The 18,272-nt window shown below is 53.4% G+C and overlaps 1 protein-coding gene across 2 annotated transcripts in view; it reads left to right on the top strand.

The window, feature by feature from the left end:
* Window positions 1-15,876, top strand: part of SRRM4 (serine/arginine repetitive matrix 4) — a 46,752-nt gene extending 30,876 nt beyond the window's left edge. For both annotated transcript variants that reach the window (XM_053959756.1, XM_053959757.1), the window contains 5 exons: window positions 5,797-6,134; window positions 7,716-7,925; window positions 8,183-8,293; window positions 9,354-9,494; window positions 10,075-15,876. In XM_053959756.1, the coding sequence (XP_053815731.1) occupies window positions 5,797-6,134; window positions 7,716-7,925; window positions 8,183-8,293; window positions 9,354-9,494; window positions 10,075-10,315 (1,041 nt within the window). In that variant the 3' untranslated portion in view covers window positions 10,316-15,876. The remainder of the gene's footprint in view (window positions 1-5,796; window positions 6,135-7,715; window positions 7,926-8,182; window positions 8,294-9,353; window positions 9,495-10,074) is intronic.
* The last annotated feature ends 2,396 nt before the right edge of the window (window positions 15,877-18,272 follow it).

The following is an 18,272-nucleotide window of genomic DNA, read 5'->3' as shown; positions in this document are numbered from 1 at the left end:
TCTGACTAGATCTACCTGGAACTGCTGGGGGATAAAGCACAGAAAATGTCCTGCCTATGCATCTACCTTGCTGCTTCCTTCCCTCTTTATGCAAAAGCTGATGCACCCACACATGCATGTACACATGCAGAAACACCTCAAAGTTCCCTGCTACTTCTCTTTATGGCAGCGAATTTCCAGGCTTCTCCCTCTCCTTTAATCCCATGCAGCCGCAAGAGGCACCTGTAGAGAGCAGGATTGTGGGTCTGTGCCTCAGCAGGCACAGAGAAGCTGTGGGTAATGTGCAGCATTTATTTCTGTACAGAATACCCCTGCCCAGCTGCAGGCACTTTATTCCACACCGACACAGATGGATGACTGTGCCACTGTGCTTTCCTTTAGCTGTGCAATATAAATACCTGCAGGGCACGGATCTAATTGCCTTTGTTGTTGCTGATGAAGATAACTGCACCGTGCATACACTTTCCTTGCCAGCTCCTTTGCTTTCACTGTAACTCATTTGTGATGCCACAAATTATCACAGGCTTGAGCCAGATTTCCAGTGAAGCTCAGTGGGGTACAGCTGGTCCAAATGATGCTGTTTGTCTTTGTGCTCGTGTCTGCAGGAAGGTAGAATGGGGGAAATGCTGTGCAGGGACTCGGACAGAGTGTGTTGGAAGGCTGAGGAAACCTTATGGCAGACCTGCATATTGGCTTGCTGCTGCTGTTTTCTAACTTGGGTTTTGGCTTACATAGGAAAAACTATTCTTTTGAGTGCGAGGCAGCATGTTTTTGACAGCAGACAGGGCCCTTCAAGAGCAGAAAGGCAAAACCTATAAATATGGAAGTTGTACTCTTTTTTCTTTTCCTGTTTTCCCCTCCCAGCCCTGGTTACTGTGTGACAAATTCACAGCTCAGAAATGGGAGCAGCCCCTGGGGGGAAAGGATCGTTGCCTGTATCCATTGAAGGGCTGGGCTGTGCACCAGGTACCAAAAAGAGGTGGTGGAAGACAAACCCTTGCTCCAAAGCAGTACCAGCCTGGCTCAAGCTGAGGTGGGGATAAAATGCCAGCACCCCAGCAAGCTAAAAAGATCCTTGAAAAGAAACAAACCTTTGCTTGGCATTCTTTGGAGTTTACCCCAGCAATGTATTGGTGAGCCAGGCTGCTCAGCAGTGTCACCATCCAGCCCCAAATAACCCAAGCTCAGGGCTTGCAGGGACAGCTGTGTCACTGCCTCCCTGCTCTGGGACTCAGCTTAGCCCTTGTGGTACAGAAAGCCTCACCCTGAACTCCCCATTTTGCCAAAAAAAGGGGGATTTTCCCACTCAGTGCTCCTTGAGTCAGGGACTCATAACTGTGCAAAAAGGGGTTATACCGAATTCCTACAGAATTTCTGGTTTTTGTACTCAATCAGAAATTGGCTTTTCAGCTGGGGTAGGTTCTCGGCAGAGGTGAGGCCATTTCCCCCCAGCTCTGGCAGGTGGAGGAGCCCCAGGGCAGGCACAGAGCCCCATCCCCAGAAGCCCCAGCAGGTGCTGGCTCTGTGCCGGCGGCTCTGGCAGATGTTGGCCAGGGCTCACCGGGGTCACCGACACAAGTGTTTTACTCCGTTTTCATTAGCACAGTGCCTAGAAAAAGAGAGAAAAGCAGACGTTATGCCTCTCTGAAAGAGAAATTAACTCTGCTTTGAAGTGAGTTGCAAAACAAGAGAAAAAAAGACCCACGGAAGGAATCCTGCAGCTCTGAGTGAGGCTGTGCCACACTGCTGTCCCCACATGGCTGAGACAACTTTGAGCATTGTCATCTCTTGCCCCGGGGCTGTTTATGGCACAGTAAATGGAGCTGTTCAGTTTAATTGGAAGATGAGCAGTGACTGTATTTTTGTAACCTATTAGACTGTGCTGCCTCTTGGTCTGGGATTGCACTTGGAATTACAGTCTGGAATATGAGTGTTTCATTTCTGCTTCCCCCTCATCTTGATTAAATAATGATTTGAAACAAAAAATCCAATAAATACATATCCTGGGTTCCCTTGAGGGCAGGAGTATGTTCCCTGCTGAAAGCTGGATGAAACAAAGTTCACTGAGATTATTTGATTACTTATTAGGGGTTGGGGGGGGGGGAAATCCAAATGTTCACATAGAGAGAATTAGATCTGTGAAAGAGCAGGTTCTTTTAAGCCACCCTAAAAAAGTAAAAAGCCATTAGAATTCAGAATCACACAGAATGGTATGATTCAATTGAGCTCCGTGAGGTGTTTTTAGATGTGGTACTCTGTTTCCATCCTGGGTGGCTGACATGGCTTTCAGAAACAGTAAACGGGACCACGACCAAAGCCAAGATCATCCAGTGGGGAATATGGGGAATTGGTCTGAGCAGTTAGGCAAGCTGAGCAGCCTGAGACTTGTCCTGGCTCTTGCTCCAGGGCAGAACCTCCCCCAGAGCCTGCAGGAAGCCACTGGTTACAGGTGCCCCAGAGTGGTGGGGCTGAGAAGCTGCTGTATCCCCCCTGGCACCTCCCTTGCCCCATGCAGACCCTCCAGCCCTTACCCTGTCAGCTCCATATTTCACTGATATCCACACTGCCTCTTCCCAGAGTGTTGCTGCCACAGATGTTGAACTACAGAGGAGCTTGTTGATCCTCCCGGTCATTTGACAGATTTTGTGATGTGCTGACAACAGTTGCTGCTTTGAAGGTAGATGTCAGCCAAGGCAGAGCAGAAGCAAGGATGCCAGGTTCTGGAGTCAGTCTGAAAAGCTAGTTTAGAAATGCCAAGAAACTGCTGTATTTCTTGGCAGCAGTTTAAACTGGGAGGGAACAGAAGGGGAGGTATTTCTGTGTCTGATGCTGGGGTCAGTGTCCCTTGGAGCAGCCCTGTGCCCACTCCAGGCTCATCCTACCCCTGCAGCCAGGAAGTACCTCACATGCTGGTTTTATGCCTGTAAGTGAAAGGTGGTGAAAAGCTAGTTGTCTCTGAGTTAGGATTCAGTTTAAATGCAAACCAAAAGCCATCTTTTAAGAAAAACACCTGGTAACGTATTTGAAAATGAATCCTGTATCTTCTGGAATGGGGCTGGGGAGAGTGCAGTGGTCCATAGCACAGAGGTCAGATGTCTTGGGGCTCTGAATGTAGCATCAGGGTTTCAGAAAGAACTGTGAAAAGCAGAGCTGGCTATTTGGCTCCCTTAGGCTCTCTGACATTCCAGTTTCTGCTGGAGTAAGCAAGGACTAGTAGAGAATTGCTAGAGCTGAGAGGAAGCAAGGAGCAGTTCCAGATGCTAAAATGAGGACTTCCAATGTGTGTCTCCACTCATTCCTAGTTGTGAGCATTTGGGAGATGATTCTGCTCTGTCCAGGGCTTCTGCATTGAAGGTGCAAGTTGGCTAATGAAGAAGGATCACTTTATTTCCCATGTTTGCTGCTGGGGCTTCTGATTTCTCTGAGCTGGGACTGAGCGTCAATTAGAAGTTAGTGTGGGGTGGAGATGGGGAACTCTATTATGGATTTGCTGTGATGAGCCAATCCCTTATCCAGAAGCAGTAATGCTTCTCTCCCTGGCAACACAGAAAGTACTTGGAGATCCTCCAGCTCCAGGTGTTCTCAGAGCAGCAGAGTGTTGTGGGCAGCCTTCCTTCTGCAGGCTGTGCTGAGAGCTGCTGTGGGTGTTGGTAGCTCTGCTCTGGTTTCAGTCACTGCTGGTTCAGCACCTGTGTCCGAGTCAGCTGTCCCTGTCCCAGTTAGCACCTTGAACTGGGTCAGGAGCAGCTCTCCCTGGGGACACAGATTGAATGTCACAGGCAGGAGCCTGGATATGGAGGCACCATCTGATAGGATGAAGGAGATCCATGTGAAACATGACACAGGCTGAGTCTGCAGCCCCTCTGAGGATGAAAAAGTCATCCAGACCAGAGCTAAACTTTCAAAAGGGAATGGCCCTGTACCTGCTGTGTGACAGCTGATCCAGGTCTCCTCTGCTGCCTGAGATAGCACCAACATGGCAATGTGGTTTTTTGGCTCAGAAGGCCCCAGATTGGTGAGGGCATGGCCCAGGTCCTCAGTGTGGAGAGCATGGCATAGATGGGGGCATTGTGTGCCCCAGAGCGTGGCATGAGGGCATGTGCACATGTTTGAGGGAGCACAGCTTGCTGGGAACATGTTTGGAGGACTGTCCTGAGTGGGGGGAGCCCCAAACCTGTGTGTCCACACTCTAAGAACCCTGCACCAAATCTCATGGGTGGGTTTGAGGAGAGTGGAGGCTCCAAGTGAAAGAGGAGAAGGCCACATGAGAGTGTAGACGTGTGCATTGGGTCCCAGTTCTCACCCCATTGCAAGGACAGATGTTAGCACTAACACAGCCTCCCTCCCAGTGCTGCCACACTCCTGAGCTGGCTCAGGTAAATGCCAGTGCAGTTAAAGCTGAACTATAAAATACTGAAATTATGTAAATCCCCTTGGTGGTGCTCAGGGTCCCAGAGAACAGCCCTGCCCAGGTCAGTCTATGTGAGTTTGGGGTCCTTGCTTGCCTTGTTGTGTTCAGCAACCCAGCCAGGGTGTGGCTGGACCCCCCTTGCAGAGGCTGGCAGGAGCAGAGCTGCTGTCCCCTTCCCCAGAGCTCTCTGATACACAGTGGGGATACTTTTCCTCCTCCATTCTTTTGCTTCTTCCCTCACTCGAGTTCCCTTTGTCATTTCCATACAACTCAGGGGGATTCAGTGCAAGCTGCAGCTTTCAGCACAAGCCATCAGCCTCCAGGAACGGGCTGGACAGGCTAATTTAAAGCAGAAGGAAACAAAAATGAATAAGGGAGACAAGTGAGCAGACAAAAAGCAGTCATTACATTTGCATAGAGGAGGCAGCAAACAGTTGGCAGTGTGGATTGAAGAGAGGGTTTATGTTTTTTTCATGTAATTTGAGACTCTAATGATGGACTTATGTTGCCCGCTCTTCCTTTTTTCTTACACCTTACCTACTAAAGGAGGAGTTCTTGATGGGTAAGTGGATGCTATCCGCAAGACACCAGGGAATTTATTAGAGGTCACTTGAGCGCATTAGCTATATCTTCTTCAGGGGGTAAAAAGCACACAAAGAAGTATATGTATACCTTTTATTTCCAAAGGGATTTTTCTTTTTTCCCTCACCCTCTTTTTTCTTTTTCTTTTGTCTTTTTTTTTTAATTTCAAAGTGATAAGCTTGTTCATTTGCCAGTTTTTGCTTTGTACAGAAGCCCTTAATTTGTTTTGATTTGGTTTTTTGTTGCTTATTTTAGTGACATTGGTTCAGCCACTTTATTAAGGAAGCTTAAAAAAATTCACTCATCTAAGTTTTTGTTTCATTTTTGTTTTCTTTGCAAGGATTATGTAGGTTTTTTAATATGTATATACCCCCTTTATTTTCCTCCCCTCTTTAAGGTTAAATAAGGGCTTTGTCCTCTGTTACATTTTTTTATTTAGTTAGTTATTTTAATTCTTTGGTTGCCCACTTACTTTGTTGAACTCTTTTGTTTAACATGAACCGCATGCTGATACTCTTTGCATGATCTCTAAATCTTCCCATTATTATAGCAGGGGGAAAATAAGTTTCTTCTTACTGTGGATTTCTTTTAGGGATATGTGCTTTTGTTTTCTTCTCCTTTCTTCTTTTTTTCTCTCTTTCTTACTTTGTTTATTTTCTTTCCTTTCCTTTTGTTTCTCAGTGCATCATGATGGTAAAATTTCTGGGTTTATTTGAAAAAAAAAAAAAAAAAAGCAAAATAAAACCAAAAAAAAAACCCCCAAAAACCATTCAAACAATGCCAAATGGCTTTTTTGCTTTCAGATCTCTCAGTCAGGGTCTTCTGCTGACCTCTTTACCAAAACAGACAGCCCGCCTGGCAACCTAGCCAGCCAGAATGGAGAGTATCATGAATATGACTCAGGAAACGATACTTCCTCCCCTCCCTCCACTCAAACGAGCTCATCCAGGTCAAAGGACAGCCAGGAGAAAAGAAGTCTAGTCCATGATGGCTTTGGCCATGCCTTCTCGTCCGGGAAGCCCAAACTGGCCAACAGCGATAACAGCTCTGATTCAGGAAATTCCTTCACCAGTTGCTTTTCCCAGACCAAGGGAACAGCTTTGGAAAATCTGTCTCCAGATGCCCAGGGACAAGACCGAAGGTCAGTGATTACCAGTAGCTGCTGCAGGCAGCCCAATACCTGGTACGTTGTTGCTCTGTGTCTCCTGCCCGCTCGCCAGTTGCTGTGGTGAGCTGGCAGGGAGCTTTCTGTGCTCTGGAGGCAGGCAGGTACCAACCAGACCCACGGTCTTGCCAGTCTGGAGTCCAGAACCCAGCAAGGACCAGTACTGTAGCCTGAGGAGGAAGATAAAACCCAGCCATCGCATCCCTGGACATTGCTTGTGTCAGTGCTTTGGCATTGCTGTGGCTCATGCAGGGTTTGGGCCTGAGTCAGGCCATGGTCACAGCACATCCCTGCTCACCTGGGCATGGCCATGTCAAAAAAAAGCCTCTGGCCCTTCTGGGCACAATCTGAAAGGAGCATTTGGGGGTTGCCATGCTAATTCTCCCTCTCTGCCTACTGTGGGGAAGGGAAGTGGGGCTTGTTTCCACTAATATCATTATGGGCTGTTCTTTCACCTGTCCAATGAGCCAAATCCAGCGTGCCCCTTCCCAGCTCATCCAGCACAGCTCCAGGGTGACAAGATAGCATCTCCTGCCAGTGGGGAGCATAGGGAGGGGCAAGGACTTGGCTGGCTGCAGGATAACACAGCAGCAGCTCTCCACTGGCACCATGGGGCATCCAACCACCACCCAGTGCCACAGGTCATCTTCAGGAGAGAGGAGTAGCTGCCAGCCTCCATCACTGCCTCCCATTCCTGGGTTTTTGCCAGGGGATGTTGGGAATGAGGGCACTGAAGCATGGTGGCTGGTACCCAGGGCTGTGCTCAGGCAGTGGTTGTAGGGAACTCTTCCAGCTCAGGCCCTTGGGTCCTAAAGGCTGAAAGTCAGAGCCAGGACATGATTTGGAGCACTGAATGTGACAGGAGGGAGCCAGCGTAATGGGTTTTAGTAAGAACAAGCCTCATTTTTCAGTCAGAGGGTAAAATTTTAGGTCTGTCTGTACTTTTCACATGGTGACTCCAGTGGGGTAACTCTGCCTTCACATGGGTGGAGCTGGGATTGCAGCTAGCCCTGGCTGCTGGGAGGCTGCTTGGCTGCTGGGCTCTGACCCCAGTTCATTCCCAGGGCACTTCTGGAAGAGGAGGAATTCACGCAGCGCTGTCCAAAGGCAACAGAACATGCCTGCTCAGTGCCCACTCATGCTGCTCCACAGCCAGGCTGGAGCACAGCCCTTGCCCTGCCACGCTCTGCCTTTCCCCTGCTCCAGCACTTTTTACTTCACTCCCTGCCCAGGACCAGCACTGCTCACTGGCCTGACCACACTCTGCCAGCCAGACACCTCTGGTGTGTTGGGTATGGGGCAGATGAGCTGCTGCTTATGCCACCCGAGAGCTCTTCCACACCTCTTCTCCCTGGCAGAGCCCAGAGGGTGAGCTCTTGGACTCTGACCCACACATATGGGCAACAGCAGCCTGGGGAGCTGAGAGGTCTTTTTTACCTCCAGTTAGGGAATGGAAGGATGGGAATATTTATTTGCTGGAGCATGGTGCTCCCCTCAGCCAGGGACCAGTCCTGGTTCAGCCATAGCTTCAAAAAGTGTCCAAATATATGTTCACAGAGCGTGCCTACCCTCATGTCTCGGTTCCTCAGAGGAGAAGAAGCGAATCTTCCTCCCCTCGCCAGCCCCCAGCTCCCCGCCCAGGCCTGGCTCCCGCAGCTCCTGCAGCAGCACGGGCCGATCCTCCCCCAGCTCCAGCCGCTCCCGCTCCTCGCACCACAAGGCCTCGCCCAGGTACTCCCGAAGCAGGTCCTGCTCCTCGGGAAAGAGGTAAGGCCAGCTGGAGCGGCTGTCTCTGTGACCCGGGACAGTGTCTAGTTCTTGCCAGCCGGCAGGCTCCTTGCAGGGGGAGGTGTAAGAGTTTGGGGGTGCCTGTGGATCCACAAGGCTTGGGGTGAATGGTCACGCAGAGCTGGGCTGAGACCCTGGAGAGTGGGACATCTCTTCCCCCTCATGATTTGGAGTAGTCTGGTACAGCCTCACCCTCCAGCATCTTTAACTCCTTTATGTTTCTCTCCTATCTCCAGGTCTTCCTCACGTTCCCCCAGCTATTCCTCCAAATCCTGCAAAAAAAGTCCTGGGAGTAGAAGTTCAAGGCCTCGCCGGAGCCCCAGTTACTCCCGCTACAGCCGTAGCAGGTACAGCTGTCTACTTATGTGGTATCTGCTGTCCACTCATGTGGTACCTGCTGCCTCACACTTTCCCCTGCCTCTATCACTGTCATGCTGCTGTGAGTGGTGGGCAGAGCCCAAGGCTCCAGCTGGGTCTGCCCACACAGCCAGCAGCAGAGCTGCAGCCCCTGTCAGAGAGGGATCTGGTTGCAGCAGGGAAAGACACTCTACTTTTTAGAGTCACAGCTCTGACAAAGAGTTGTCAGGCCTGGGGAAGTGGCCCTGCTGTGAGAGCAGATGCCAAGTATCCTCAGGCTGGCACTCATAACCTTGCAGAGAGAAACGCAGTCCAGGCACCTCTACTCCCTCCATACACCATAGGAAACAGTCTCACAGTTCAACCCTAGTGCTGCCTTTGGCAGGTTTTCCTGGTAGCACCTGTGCTGCTGTGAACATTTTGCAACCTCAAAATCGTACATTGCCAGGGTCGATTCTTGCAGGCTTTGACAATCCCTGTGCTGGTGGGGAGAACACTTCCTGCATGCAGGGATCAGGTAGGCCCTTGACCTGCAGCTTGTTGCTTTGCAGATGGTACTGAGCAGGGTGTATGAAGTCAGCCACACTGCACAGAAGGGCCTGTGCTGACGTGTATGGGAATTTAACAAAAGAGAAAACCATAGCAACACCGGCACTCCTTCTGGCGAGGCTTGCAGAGCCCTGCAGGGCTACCAGGCCCTCAGCTCACGTGGGGCCTGCTGGCAGGGCTGTTCCTGCCAGCTCCAGCAGCACGGCCAGCAAGAGCTAAATACAGACTGCACCCACAGATACAGGTCCCTGGAAGCCATCTTAGCTTGGCAGTGCAAAGCCAGTGGAAGACCCTGCTGGAACCTCTGGACGCAATTAGCGGTGTCCAGTCTTTGTCCAGCTGTGTGAGCTCTCAGGGGTGATGCCACCAGAGCGCTCAGAGTTGTCCCTTTTGGAGTTGAGCGTCCTCTGCTCATCTGTGCCTTCGTAGGTCGTTGTCTGTCCTTCCCTGACCCAGCCCCAAGCCCCTGCAGTGACAGTCCCCCTGCTGTGCCCTCCGCAGGGACCGCGAGCGGGAGCACAAGTACAGCTCCAGCGAGAAGGAGTCGCACCGGGAGCGGCAGCGGCGGCGCCGCTCCTATTCCCCCCTGAGGAAACGCCGGAGAGACTCTCCCAGCCACCTCGAAGCTCGGCGCATCACAAGGCAAGGGGATGCTGTCCCAGCCTTTGGAGACAGGCTCAGCTGGCACTTCCCAGGGGGATGAGGGCTGTCCTTGGGTCCCAGCCCTTGCCAGAGGAGGTTTCTCCGGGAGACCAGTTTCCCTGAGCCTGATCAGCAGGCCCTTCCACCCCTCCTCTAGAGCTTGGGGATTTCCATCTGAAGGCAGAGGGAGGATGGAGAGGGTCTCAATTTACAATAGCTGAAGGAAAAAAGAAGATGAAATCAGAGCAGGGACTCAGGTGCCAAGAGCATTCCCTCACAGGCTTTTTATTTCACCCTGCCCTGTGGTAGATGTCCCACAATGGAGAGTGTCAACTATTGACTCTACCCTTCATGCAGAGGGCTCTTTGGGACATCATCAAGTAGAGCCCAGCAGACTGAGTGGCTGGGTTTTCCCCAGGGCTGTGGGGGTGGGTAGTTTAAATCCCAAGGCCCATCAGCTACGTTTGAAACAAACACAATCACATTTTTGGGAGTGTTGTGCAGAGTAAACAGTGTTTTTTTGAGATTTTGGCAGTAAGTCCTTGTGCTGCTGGTAACCCACATCTCTCTGTCCCCACAGTGCCCGCAAACGCCCCATCCCCTACTACCGTCCCAGCCCCTCCTCCTCCAGCAGCGCCGGCAGCTATTCCTCCTGGTACAGCAGCTTCAGCCGCTCCCCGAGCCGCAGCCGCAGCTATTCCAGCTACGGGACGAGCCGGAGCCGAAGCTGGAGCAGCAGCCGGAGCTCGGGCCCCAGGAGCAGCCGCAGCAGGAGCAGGAGCTATGACTCAGGAGCCAGCTCCGACAGCCTGCGTCGTTAGGGAGTGCCACTGCTGGCTGACACCGGGTGCCGGCGTCACCGCCACATTCCTGGCATTCTCTGCTTCCTTCCCACCTACCTGGCCATCGATAGCAATCATCCCCGATACTGACGTGGTGGCTTTGCCGGGTCCCCCTTCCCCGGTTCGGAGTAAGAGCCCTGGAGCGCCTGGTGCAGCCCCTCCGCCCCAGCGCGGAGTGGGTGGATCAGCCCCAGCTCCCCAGGCCAGGCTGGAAGAAGGGTCGGTGCTTTATAGAGGGTCTGTCACGACAGATCTGCTCCATCCTCCCCGATGCTCCCATCTCCCCTTTGCTACTGCTCTCCAAAGCACTACCAGTGGGTCCAAAGGAAAGAATTCTGCTCCTTGCTCTTCTGACAAACCAGGAACCAACAAATTAACTTCTGCTGCAGAGACAGACCCAACTGGGGAGGAGTTTGCTGGAAAGCTTCAGTGATGGGGGAATGGCTGTTCCCACCAAGGAACCAGATGGCTACCAGGTCCTTTGGGTCTCTCCTCCAGAGCTGCTGCCCACTCTGCAGAGAAAATTTTTTTTTTTTTTTTGCCAGTCAGCCAGTCCCTGCTATAAATAGAAGGCTAGAAATCCCTCCCGACGTACTTCCTGGGGAAAAAAAAGGCTGTTTGCTCTTTCTCCTGCCCTTTCCTACCAGCAGCAGCACTTGTTGCAGGGTTGTTTTATCCCCCCAGCACTGAATTGTTTGCAAACCACCTGCTGAGGTCTGAAGCGGGCCTGGGGCTGGTGGGGTACAAGGCAGAGGGGAGGTGGTGCCGTGCTGTGCTCTGAGGGCCAGGCCACACATGGGAGACAAGGGCCGTGGGCTTCCCCTCTTGGAGGAAGCCTCAGACAGGCTGGGTTTAGGTTCTTCTGCAGGGAGCGTTGCCCTTGGAGTGCATTGCTGGTGGGAGGTGAAGAGATAGCAGCTGTGGGGTGCAGTCAGAACAAGCAGGGTTAAAAGGGCATTGCAAGAGCCAGGGGACCCCAATTTCCCTTCTCAAAACACGAAGCAATTTTAGGCAAGATTCCAGGCCATCGTTCCTCCTTGAGGCCCTCTGGCAGCCCTGGGGCAGGATCAGCAGCACAGTTGCAGGGTGAGTGCCAGGCTGCAGCAGGATGCACTGGTGCCCCAGTTTGTTACTGGGAGGCTGGAGCAGTGCAGGGGGACAGAAAGGGCCCCCCACTAATTGCCTGTTTTTCCAGGGAGCTACAGGCTGCCCGGGGCCCTGGGGTTTTGTCTCCCTGCCAGCCCAGCTGCCTGCGCAATTACTGTGTTTTGCCGGGTAACAAAGGCTTCTCCCAGCACAGGCTGAGCTGGTGCTGAGGAGTTTATTTCTCTTACAACACCTGGGTGCTTAGAGACGCTAATTTGGGCTTAAGACTTCCCTCCCTCCCTTTTTCCATCCCCTCCCCTTCCATCCTGTATGATTATTAACAAGTTTGGGCTTAATGAGTCAAGGAGGTGTGTGTTGTTTAAGTGTTACAGAAAAGGGCTGAGTGTAGCCACCAACTGCAGGAGGAGAGGGGGTAGAAAGGAATGCAACCCACCACCCACACCCTATCTACAGAATTACCTACAGGCCCCTGGCAGCTGGAAAAGGGACAAAGCAGCAGCGGGAGGAAGGCTGAGTGCCACGAGCTGCTGTGGTGGAACTGGATGATCACCTCAGCAAGCCTATAAATCTGTTATCTGTTGGAAAGTACAGCAGCGCAGGCAGGGATTCCATCTGGGTGGTACAGGAGGAAGTTTTATGACAGGGACCTCTTTCCCAGGATCTTTGCTGGTGTGGACCCCCTTGTCCTGTGCCTTCAATGGCCAAAGCTCCCCTTTTTCCCAGACCTTCATCCCCCGCCTTGCTTGCTGCAGGCAATGTGAGGATGAGGGGGCTGAGGCAGAGAGCTGGGCACTGCTATGGTTGGTGGCTTAGTGGGGATGGGTCCATCTTCTGGAAAGACCCTTTCTAGGATACAGAGAGAAGTGCTCCTGGTAGGGCTGAGCAAATGCTCCAGGGCTGTGGTTGAGGGATCAAAGACAGGATGCCACTGCCTTCCCTCCTGCAGCGGCCCCTTGGCCACCTTCTGCAGTGAACTCCCTCTCAAAAGGGCTGAAAACCTCATGCTTCTTCTCCAAAGAGTCTCTCCCAATTTGATGCTAAAATTCCCCATCCTTCTGCTCCCTGGGAAGATCCAAAGGCAGTGATGGGAACCCAGACCTCCCCAGCCCTTCCAGTGTTTCAGGAGCAGCCTCCTGCCCCTTGGCACCCTGTAACGCACGCGCGGAGCTGCAGCAAGGAAGCAGCGAGCCCGAAGATCCAAAACTAGGAAAGGAAAGAAGAGGTGCTTTGTGCAACTGGTGTAAATACCAAACTCACACTGACTGGAGTCCTCGTGGCTGGGGACAGATGATGGAAGCACCACACCAGGGTTGGCAGCATCCACCCCCTGTGGGCCAGGAGATGACCCCAAGGGTTGTGTGAGGCTGACGGCAGCTCCTGCACTCATCCAGCTGATCCCTACATCAAGGACTGCCTCTGCCTGTACAGTCCGTGGCAGCTAAATGCTCCTGGTGTTTCCCAAGCAGACTTGCATTGGAGTAAACCTCTCTAAAATATTTATTTATTTATTTATTTAATATTATTATTATTCTATTTTTAATTGTATGTCAGAATGGACCAGTATTTATTTTTTTTTTTCTAGCATTAAGTTAATTTTGGATCTGTTTGTTTGTTTGTTTGTTTGTTCAAATGTATCCATGCCGCCGGTCTCGTGTAAAGGTTTACAGCTCTGGCCCCTCTCTCAGTGAGGTGGCCGGAGGAGTGACAGTCACTCCTGCTGCCACCGTGTCCCCCTGCGGAGAGCACGGGACGGACGAAGGGACGCAGGGCAGAGCTGCGCGTTTTCATGTTGGAATCTCGGGTTTCTCGTTAGATTTGTGCAGGAATGTGATGGGTGTGACCATAAAAACGGGTCTAGGACGTGTCGGAGGTGACGGCGAGGGTCTGCCGGCCGGCCGAGCGCGGGGTGCTGGCAGTGCCACCAGCGAAGTGTCGCCTGCGCGCGCGCCGGCCGGCTGCCAGCTGGCCCCGCGCTGTTTGCCTTGGCTCCGCCGCCAGCGCTCAACCCGAAACCCGGCTGCTCCGCGCAGCCACCGCCGCTTTCCCTGGGAGGATGCCGTCGCTAGGACTCCCCTGCCGTGTTTATCCCTGCGCGCTGACCCACCCATGGGAAAACAAAAGAGATGAGACTGTGAGAAAGAGATCCCTGCGGAAGGTCCTTGCAAAATCCAGCCTCTGGTGACGGATCTGATTCAAGGCTGTGTGTGTGTGTATGTGCACATGTTCATATACATGTGAATTGCCCTCGGTGTTATTTATTTTTTAACTTATTTAATATTTTTAGTACAAGCTTTAGTACGCCCTTCCTGTTAGTGGACAGATGGGGTTTCTGTGGGTTTGTGTGAAGCTGTGAGTTTTTCTGTCTCTGTGCCTTTTGCCAGTGCTTTTTAAATTTTTTTTTAAGTTGTTTCTCTCATTCACTGCTTTTATGGATTTTTGCTCTGCATCCAGCACCTCAGATTGCTGCAGGTGCTCTCTGCAAAAAGCAGGTTCACCTGGAGGAAAGGCAGCTTGGTCATTTTGGTGTTGGTGAATCGCTGCTGTGGTCAGACACACAAGGGGTGTTCAGGGCTGGCCACATCAGGATATCTTGGCTGTTTTTTGAAAGCCCTGTCTCACACTCAAAGGCTCTTTCCCACCCATGATTTTGAACCATCCCACAAAGCACCCCTGCTGCCTTTCCCTGGCAGAGCACGTCACAGCGCTCACTCCCAAATGTCTCCTTGACCCTGAAGCATCAACTCCCCCCATTCACTGGACCTGCCTTGACTCTGGGTTTGTCCCCCCAAGGGAGGCTTGTCCCACCTCTCCCAACCCCATGCTCCAGAAAATCCAACACAATTTCTGCAGGTTTGCTGGGAAGCAAAGATAAGGGATGTTTCAAAGCATTGTTCTGATCTTTCTTCAGTGTTGCAGCACTCAGCTGAGCTTTGCTTTATGTTAACTGCAATTTTCTCAATGTTTTTGTTGTTTTGGGGACTGAATTTGTACCAAACTTGTCTGCAACAGCCAATCACTGTTATTTTGCTATGCATTGTACATATATTGAACAGGCTGAGAGGACTTGGCCTCTATTTAATATTTATTTCTTCTATTTATTGAGCATTACTTTAAAAAAAAAACTATTTGGGTCATGCTGTTGGGTCCATGAAGGCAGGAGCCTTTGAAGTGTTGCCAGATATGTTGGAGAGAGGAAGGCAAATTTGGCTCATTTGAACCTCACCACCTGTATTTAGAGAGGAACCTCATTGTGATGGAGATGGGCAAGGCAGGGGAAAACTCTCCATCTCCTTGAACCAGCTTCTGATGACAAATCACATCCCCCTGCAAAGGAGTGGGGAATTCAGAGGTGATTGCCCAGTTCTGGTGGAGGAATAACCCTGCTCCTCTTCCTCTGCCACGTGGCATAGGGCTGCCATCACCAAAAATCCCTGGAGTTCTCTGATCTCCCACTGCTGGTCCCCTCTTCCCTCTGGGACGGGGACACGTGTCACCCTTTGCATCAGTGATGAGGAAGGGAATAGGATGGAAGTGATGGCCATGGTCTCCACCAGGAAGCAAGGATGTCCACCCTGCCCCATCCTGAGACCCTTGTGCCATGTCCTGCTTTGCCCCCTTCCCCAGGCTTTGTGCCAGTAGCATTTCCCAGATGTGAGCTCAGTAGCTAGCACAAGCAGAGCTTGCTGCAGGCGTCCTCCTCCAGCTTTGAGAAGAGCATGAGATGTGCTAAAAGTCCCACCCTGCCCCAGCGTCGCTCCACCAAGGCCGCAGCCGCTGCTCTGCTCACCCGGGGGGAGGTGTTTGTGCTCCTGGGGCAGAGCTGCCTGTGCTGGTGGAGTGTGGACACAGCTCCAGCATCAGCAGGCGAGTGCCAGCGCTGGGCTGGTCCCACAGAGCTGGCCCAGAGCTGCTGGGTGCTCAGCCTCGGACTCTCGGGGTACTGGTTTGAGAAAGGGGCAGGTTCAGGTGCCTAAGGGAAGACTTTGCCCTTCAGTGTCCAGTGGGATTTTATTACCTCTTCACCAGAGAATAAATAATTCTCATGACTTTGCTGCTACCTGGCAGTTTGCACATGACTGGGAGGGTCTCCAAAGCAACAGTGTCATGGTGAAGCACCCCAGCTTTTGGGGTATTGCCTAGAGAACAACACCCTCCCCAGCCCAGGGTACCTCTCCACCTTTGAAACACGGGGAGTTAGCAGGAGATGTAGAACAAAAGCCAAGACGTGAGAAAAGCCGCGAGGGAAACGGTGTCTCTGTTCTCTGCCTGTTGGTTGGTTCCACCCCCAACGACACCGGCACATCTGTTTGTTTGAGTTCATTGTAAAGCTCCCCTTGCTCTCCATCCACACGTGTTCTGTATCCTTTAGTCTTCCTGGGTGTTTGAGTTGTTAGCCTTGTTAGAAAAAGGTTCCAATAAAGGTTTGGACAGTATTTCCTTTGCATCATGTTCCTTTTGGATACAAGTGTGTGCAGAGGGATATTTCGGGTTGTTTCAGCTGCTCTGCAGAGAAGGGCATGTGCCTCCGCTCCCAGCTGCCAAGGACTGGCTCCTCAGGGCACCGGCTGAAGCAAAAAAAGTTGTGGGCTAGTATTTCTGGCAGCTCTCCTTTCCCTGCTGGGCCAGGCTCCTGCTGCCCTTTGCCAGGCCCTTTGGATCCCCCCACCCTGTTCAGCACTGGGAGTCCAAGCCAGAAATGCGTCCATCTCTCCCTGGAGGTCACACTGGGCTCACCAGTGCTCTCCTCAGGGCTGTGCCCTTCCCTTCCTGCACAGCCCTTGCTCCAAGCCCTGCACAGAGTTCCCATGCCACAGGGTCCTGCCATTGTCACCTTCTCGGCAGGAGCCAGGGGCAATGGGGACTCTCCAGCACCCTGGAAGCCCCCCAGGGGAGCAGCAGCCCTGGGCCATGTCCCCATGCTCCTCATCAGGGCTCAGATGGGCACCCAGGAAAGGTCTGGGTGTGGCACAGGGGGATCGTGGGGACACGGGGCAGCATCCCCAGGTCACTCGGAGGAGAAGGGGGCCTGCAAGGGCACTTCATGTTTCCCAGAGCTGATGTCGTGGGGTGGCTCGGCGGTGGGAGGCAGCCGGGAGGATTGGAATGACAACAGGAGCTAAATTGGGATGGCCCAGAGAGGGTGAGAGCAGGCGGGAGGAGGGGACGTGTGACTAATGGGGATGAACGAGGCGACAGAAAGAATTCCTGGCCGGGGAGGGAGGATGGCCTGGAGCTATGTGGGAAACGTGGGATGGGGGATGTTATGAGGCTCCTGGAAACACGGCAGGATCGTGGGACTGCCTGAAACCTCCTGGGGGCTTGTCCCTCTCACCCCGTGCGCTGCTGTTTGCCCAAGGGGGTGGCAGAGCTGGGTGCTGGGGCAATCCTGCTCCTCAGCCAAGCTGAGATGTGCCCAGCTCAGCTCGGGCTGTGTGTGGCAGTGACCCCCAGGACTGTCGCTGTACTGTCACCCACGGGCACCAGGAGCCCCCAGCCAGGCAGAGGCAGCCGGGTCGGACAAGGGAATGGAGGGGGATGCTCAGTCCCTCCACCAGCAGCTGCCTCCCCACACCAGGAGTACTCATCTGGCACCTGGGACCTCCTCGGGCACCTCCAGGCATCCCTTCCGACCCCAGGGAGACCCCTGTGATGCCCAGGTGTCTCCGTGCACGGGGGGCAGCCCTGCCCTAAGCCAAGGAGAGGCAGCTCCCCGTCCCCAGTGATGCTGCCGTGATTAATGCCGTAGAGCGACCAGCGGCTGCATCCCTGTGCTGCATTAACGCCTTCCTGCTGCAATTACTTCCACAGAGTCCATTAGAAAAATTGCAGATGCTGGAGAGAAGGAGCATGATGCAGAGCCAGGATGCGGCATGAGGAAGTGGCTCCGTAGCCAACGTCACCCTCATTGATGACATCCCATCCTCCAGCACAGCCCGCTGCCCACCGGAGCCGTGCCTGGATCGCCTCCATGGGGACCCCGTCCCTGCCAGCCGTACCCCCGCTTGTGGCCGGGCTCGGGGCCGTGTCTCCCGGGTGGATGCTCGCTGGGAGCTCCCCCTCCAGTGCTGCTGCCGCGCCCCATCCCACAGCTCGCAGCTCGCTCCCGCCGCTGCCCTGTAATTACGGGCCCGGCCGCGGCTGTGATTAACGCCTCGCCCTGCCCGCACCGCGATTGCGGCAGGGCCGGGCCATGCGCTGGGGCCAGGAGGAGGAGGAGGAGGAGGCAGGTGCTGAGCAGCGCCGTGAGCGCCCTGTCCTGCCTGCTGCCCGGGGTCCCTCTCTTTTCTGCAGTTAGGGGATGTTTCTCCGGGCCCAGCTGGTGAGGATGGCCAAAGAAGCAGTGCTGGAGAGGCTCATTTGTCCCCCTGCCCCACACGGCCCAAACAGCCACCCCCGGGGTCCCAGTGCGCTGGGGGTGCCCCCAGTGACCCATTTCCCGGCACAGTGGTGCTCGGTGCCGTGGGGACACGTGCCTTTACAGTGAGGGGAGCAGCTTGCTCAGCCCCACCGCGGTATTTTTAACAGGTGACACCGGGGTGAAAGCAGCCGGCCCTGAGTGAGCTTGGGGGCTATTTTGGGCGGGCAGAGCAGCAGGAGGGGGCGGCAGGGGCCGGGGCAGCTGCCGAAGCGCCGTGGCCCCGTGGCAGCCGGGATCCTCGGGCCAGCAGGAGAGGTCAGCTGCCACTGCCCAAATTCTCCACGGCTGTTTCATCCTCTCCAAAATACTCGGCTGACAGGGCAGGACTTGCAAAACACACACCCCCCTCCTCCGAAATCCATATAAATAGTACTCGCCCAACGGCTGGAAGGTTAGAGAAGTTTCTGGGCT

The sequence above is a fragment of the Vidua chalybeata genome, chromosome 18 (genome assembly GCF_026979565.1).
Source record: "Vidua chalybeata isolate OUT-0048 chromosome 18, bVidCha1 merged haplotype, whole genome shotgun sequence".
In the NCBI taxonomy this organism is placed as follows: Eukaryota; Metazoa; Chordata; class Aves; order Passeriformes; family Viduidae; genus Vidua; species Vidua chalybeata.
Note: the sequence above shows the minus strand (reverse complement) of the source record. Positions and strands in the feature narration are given on the sequence as shown.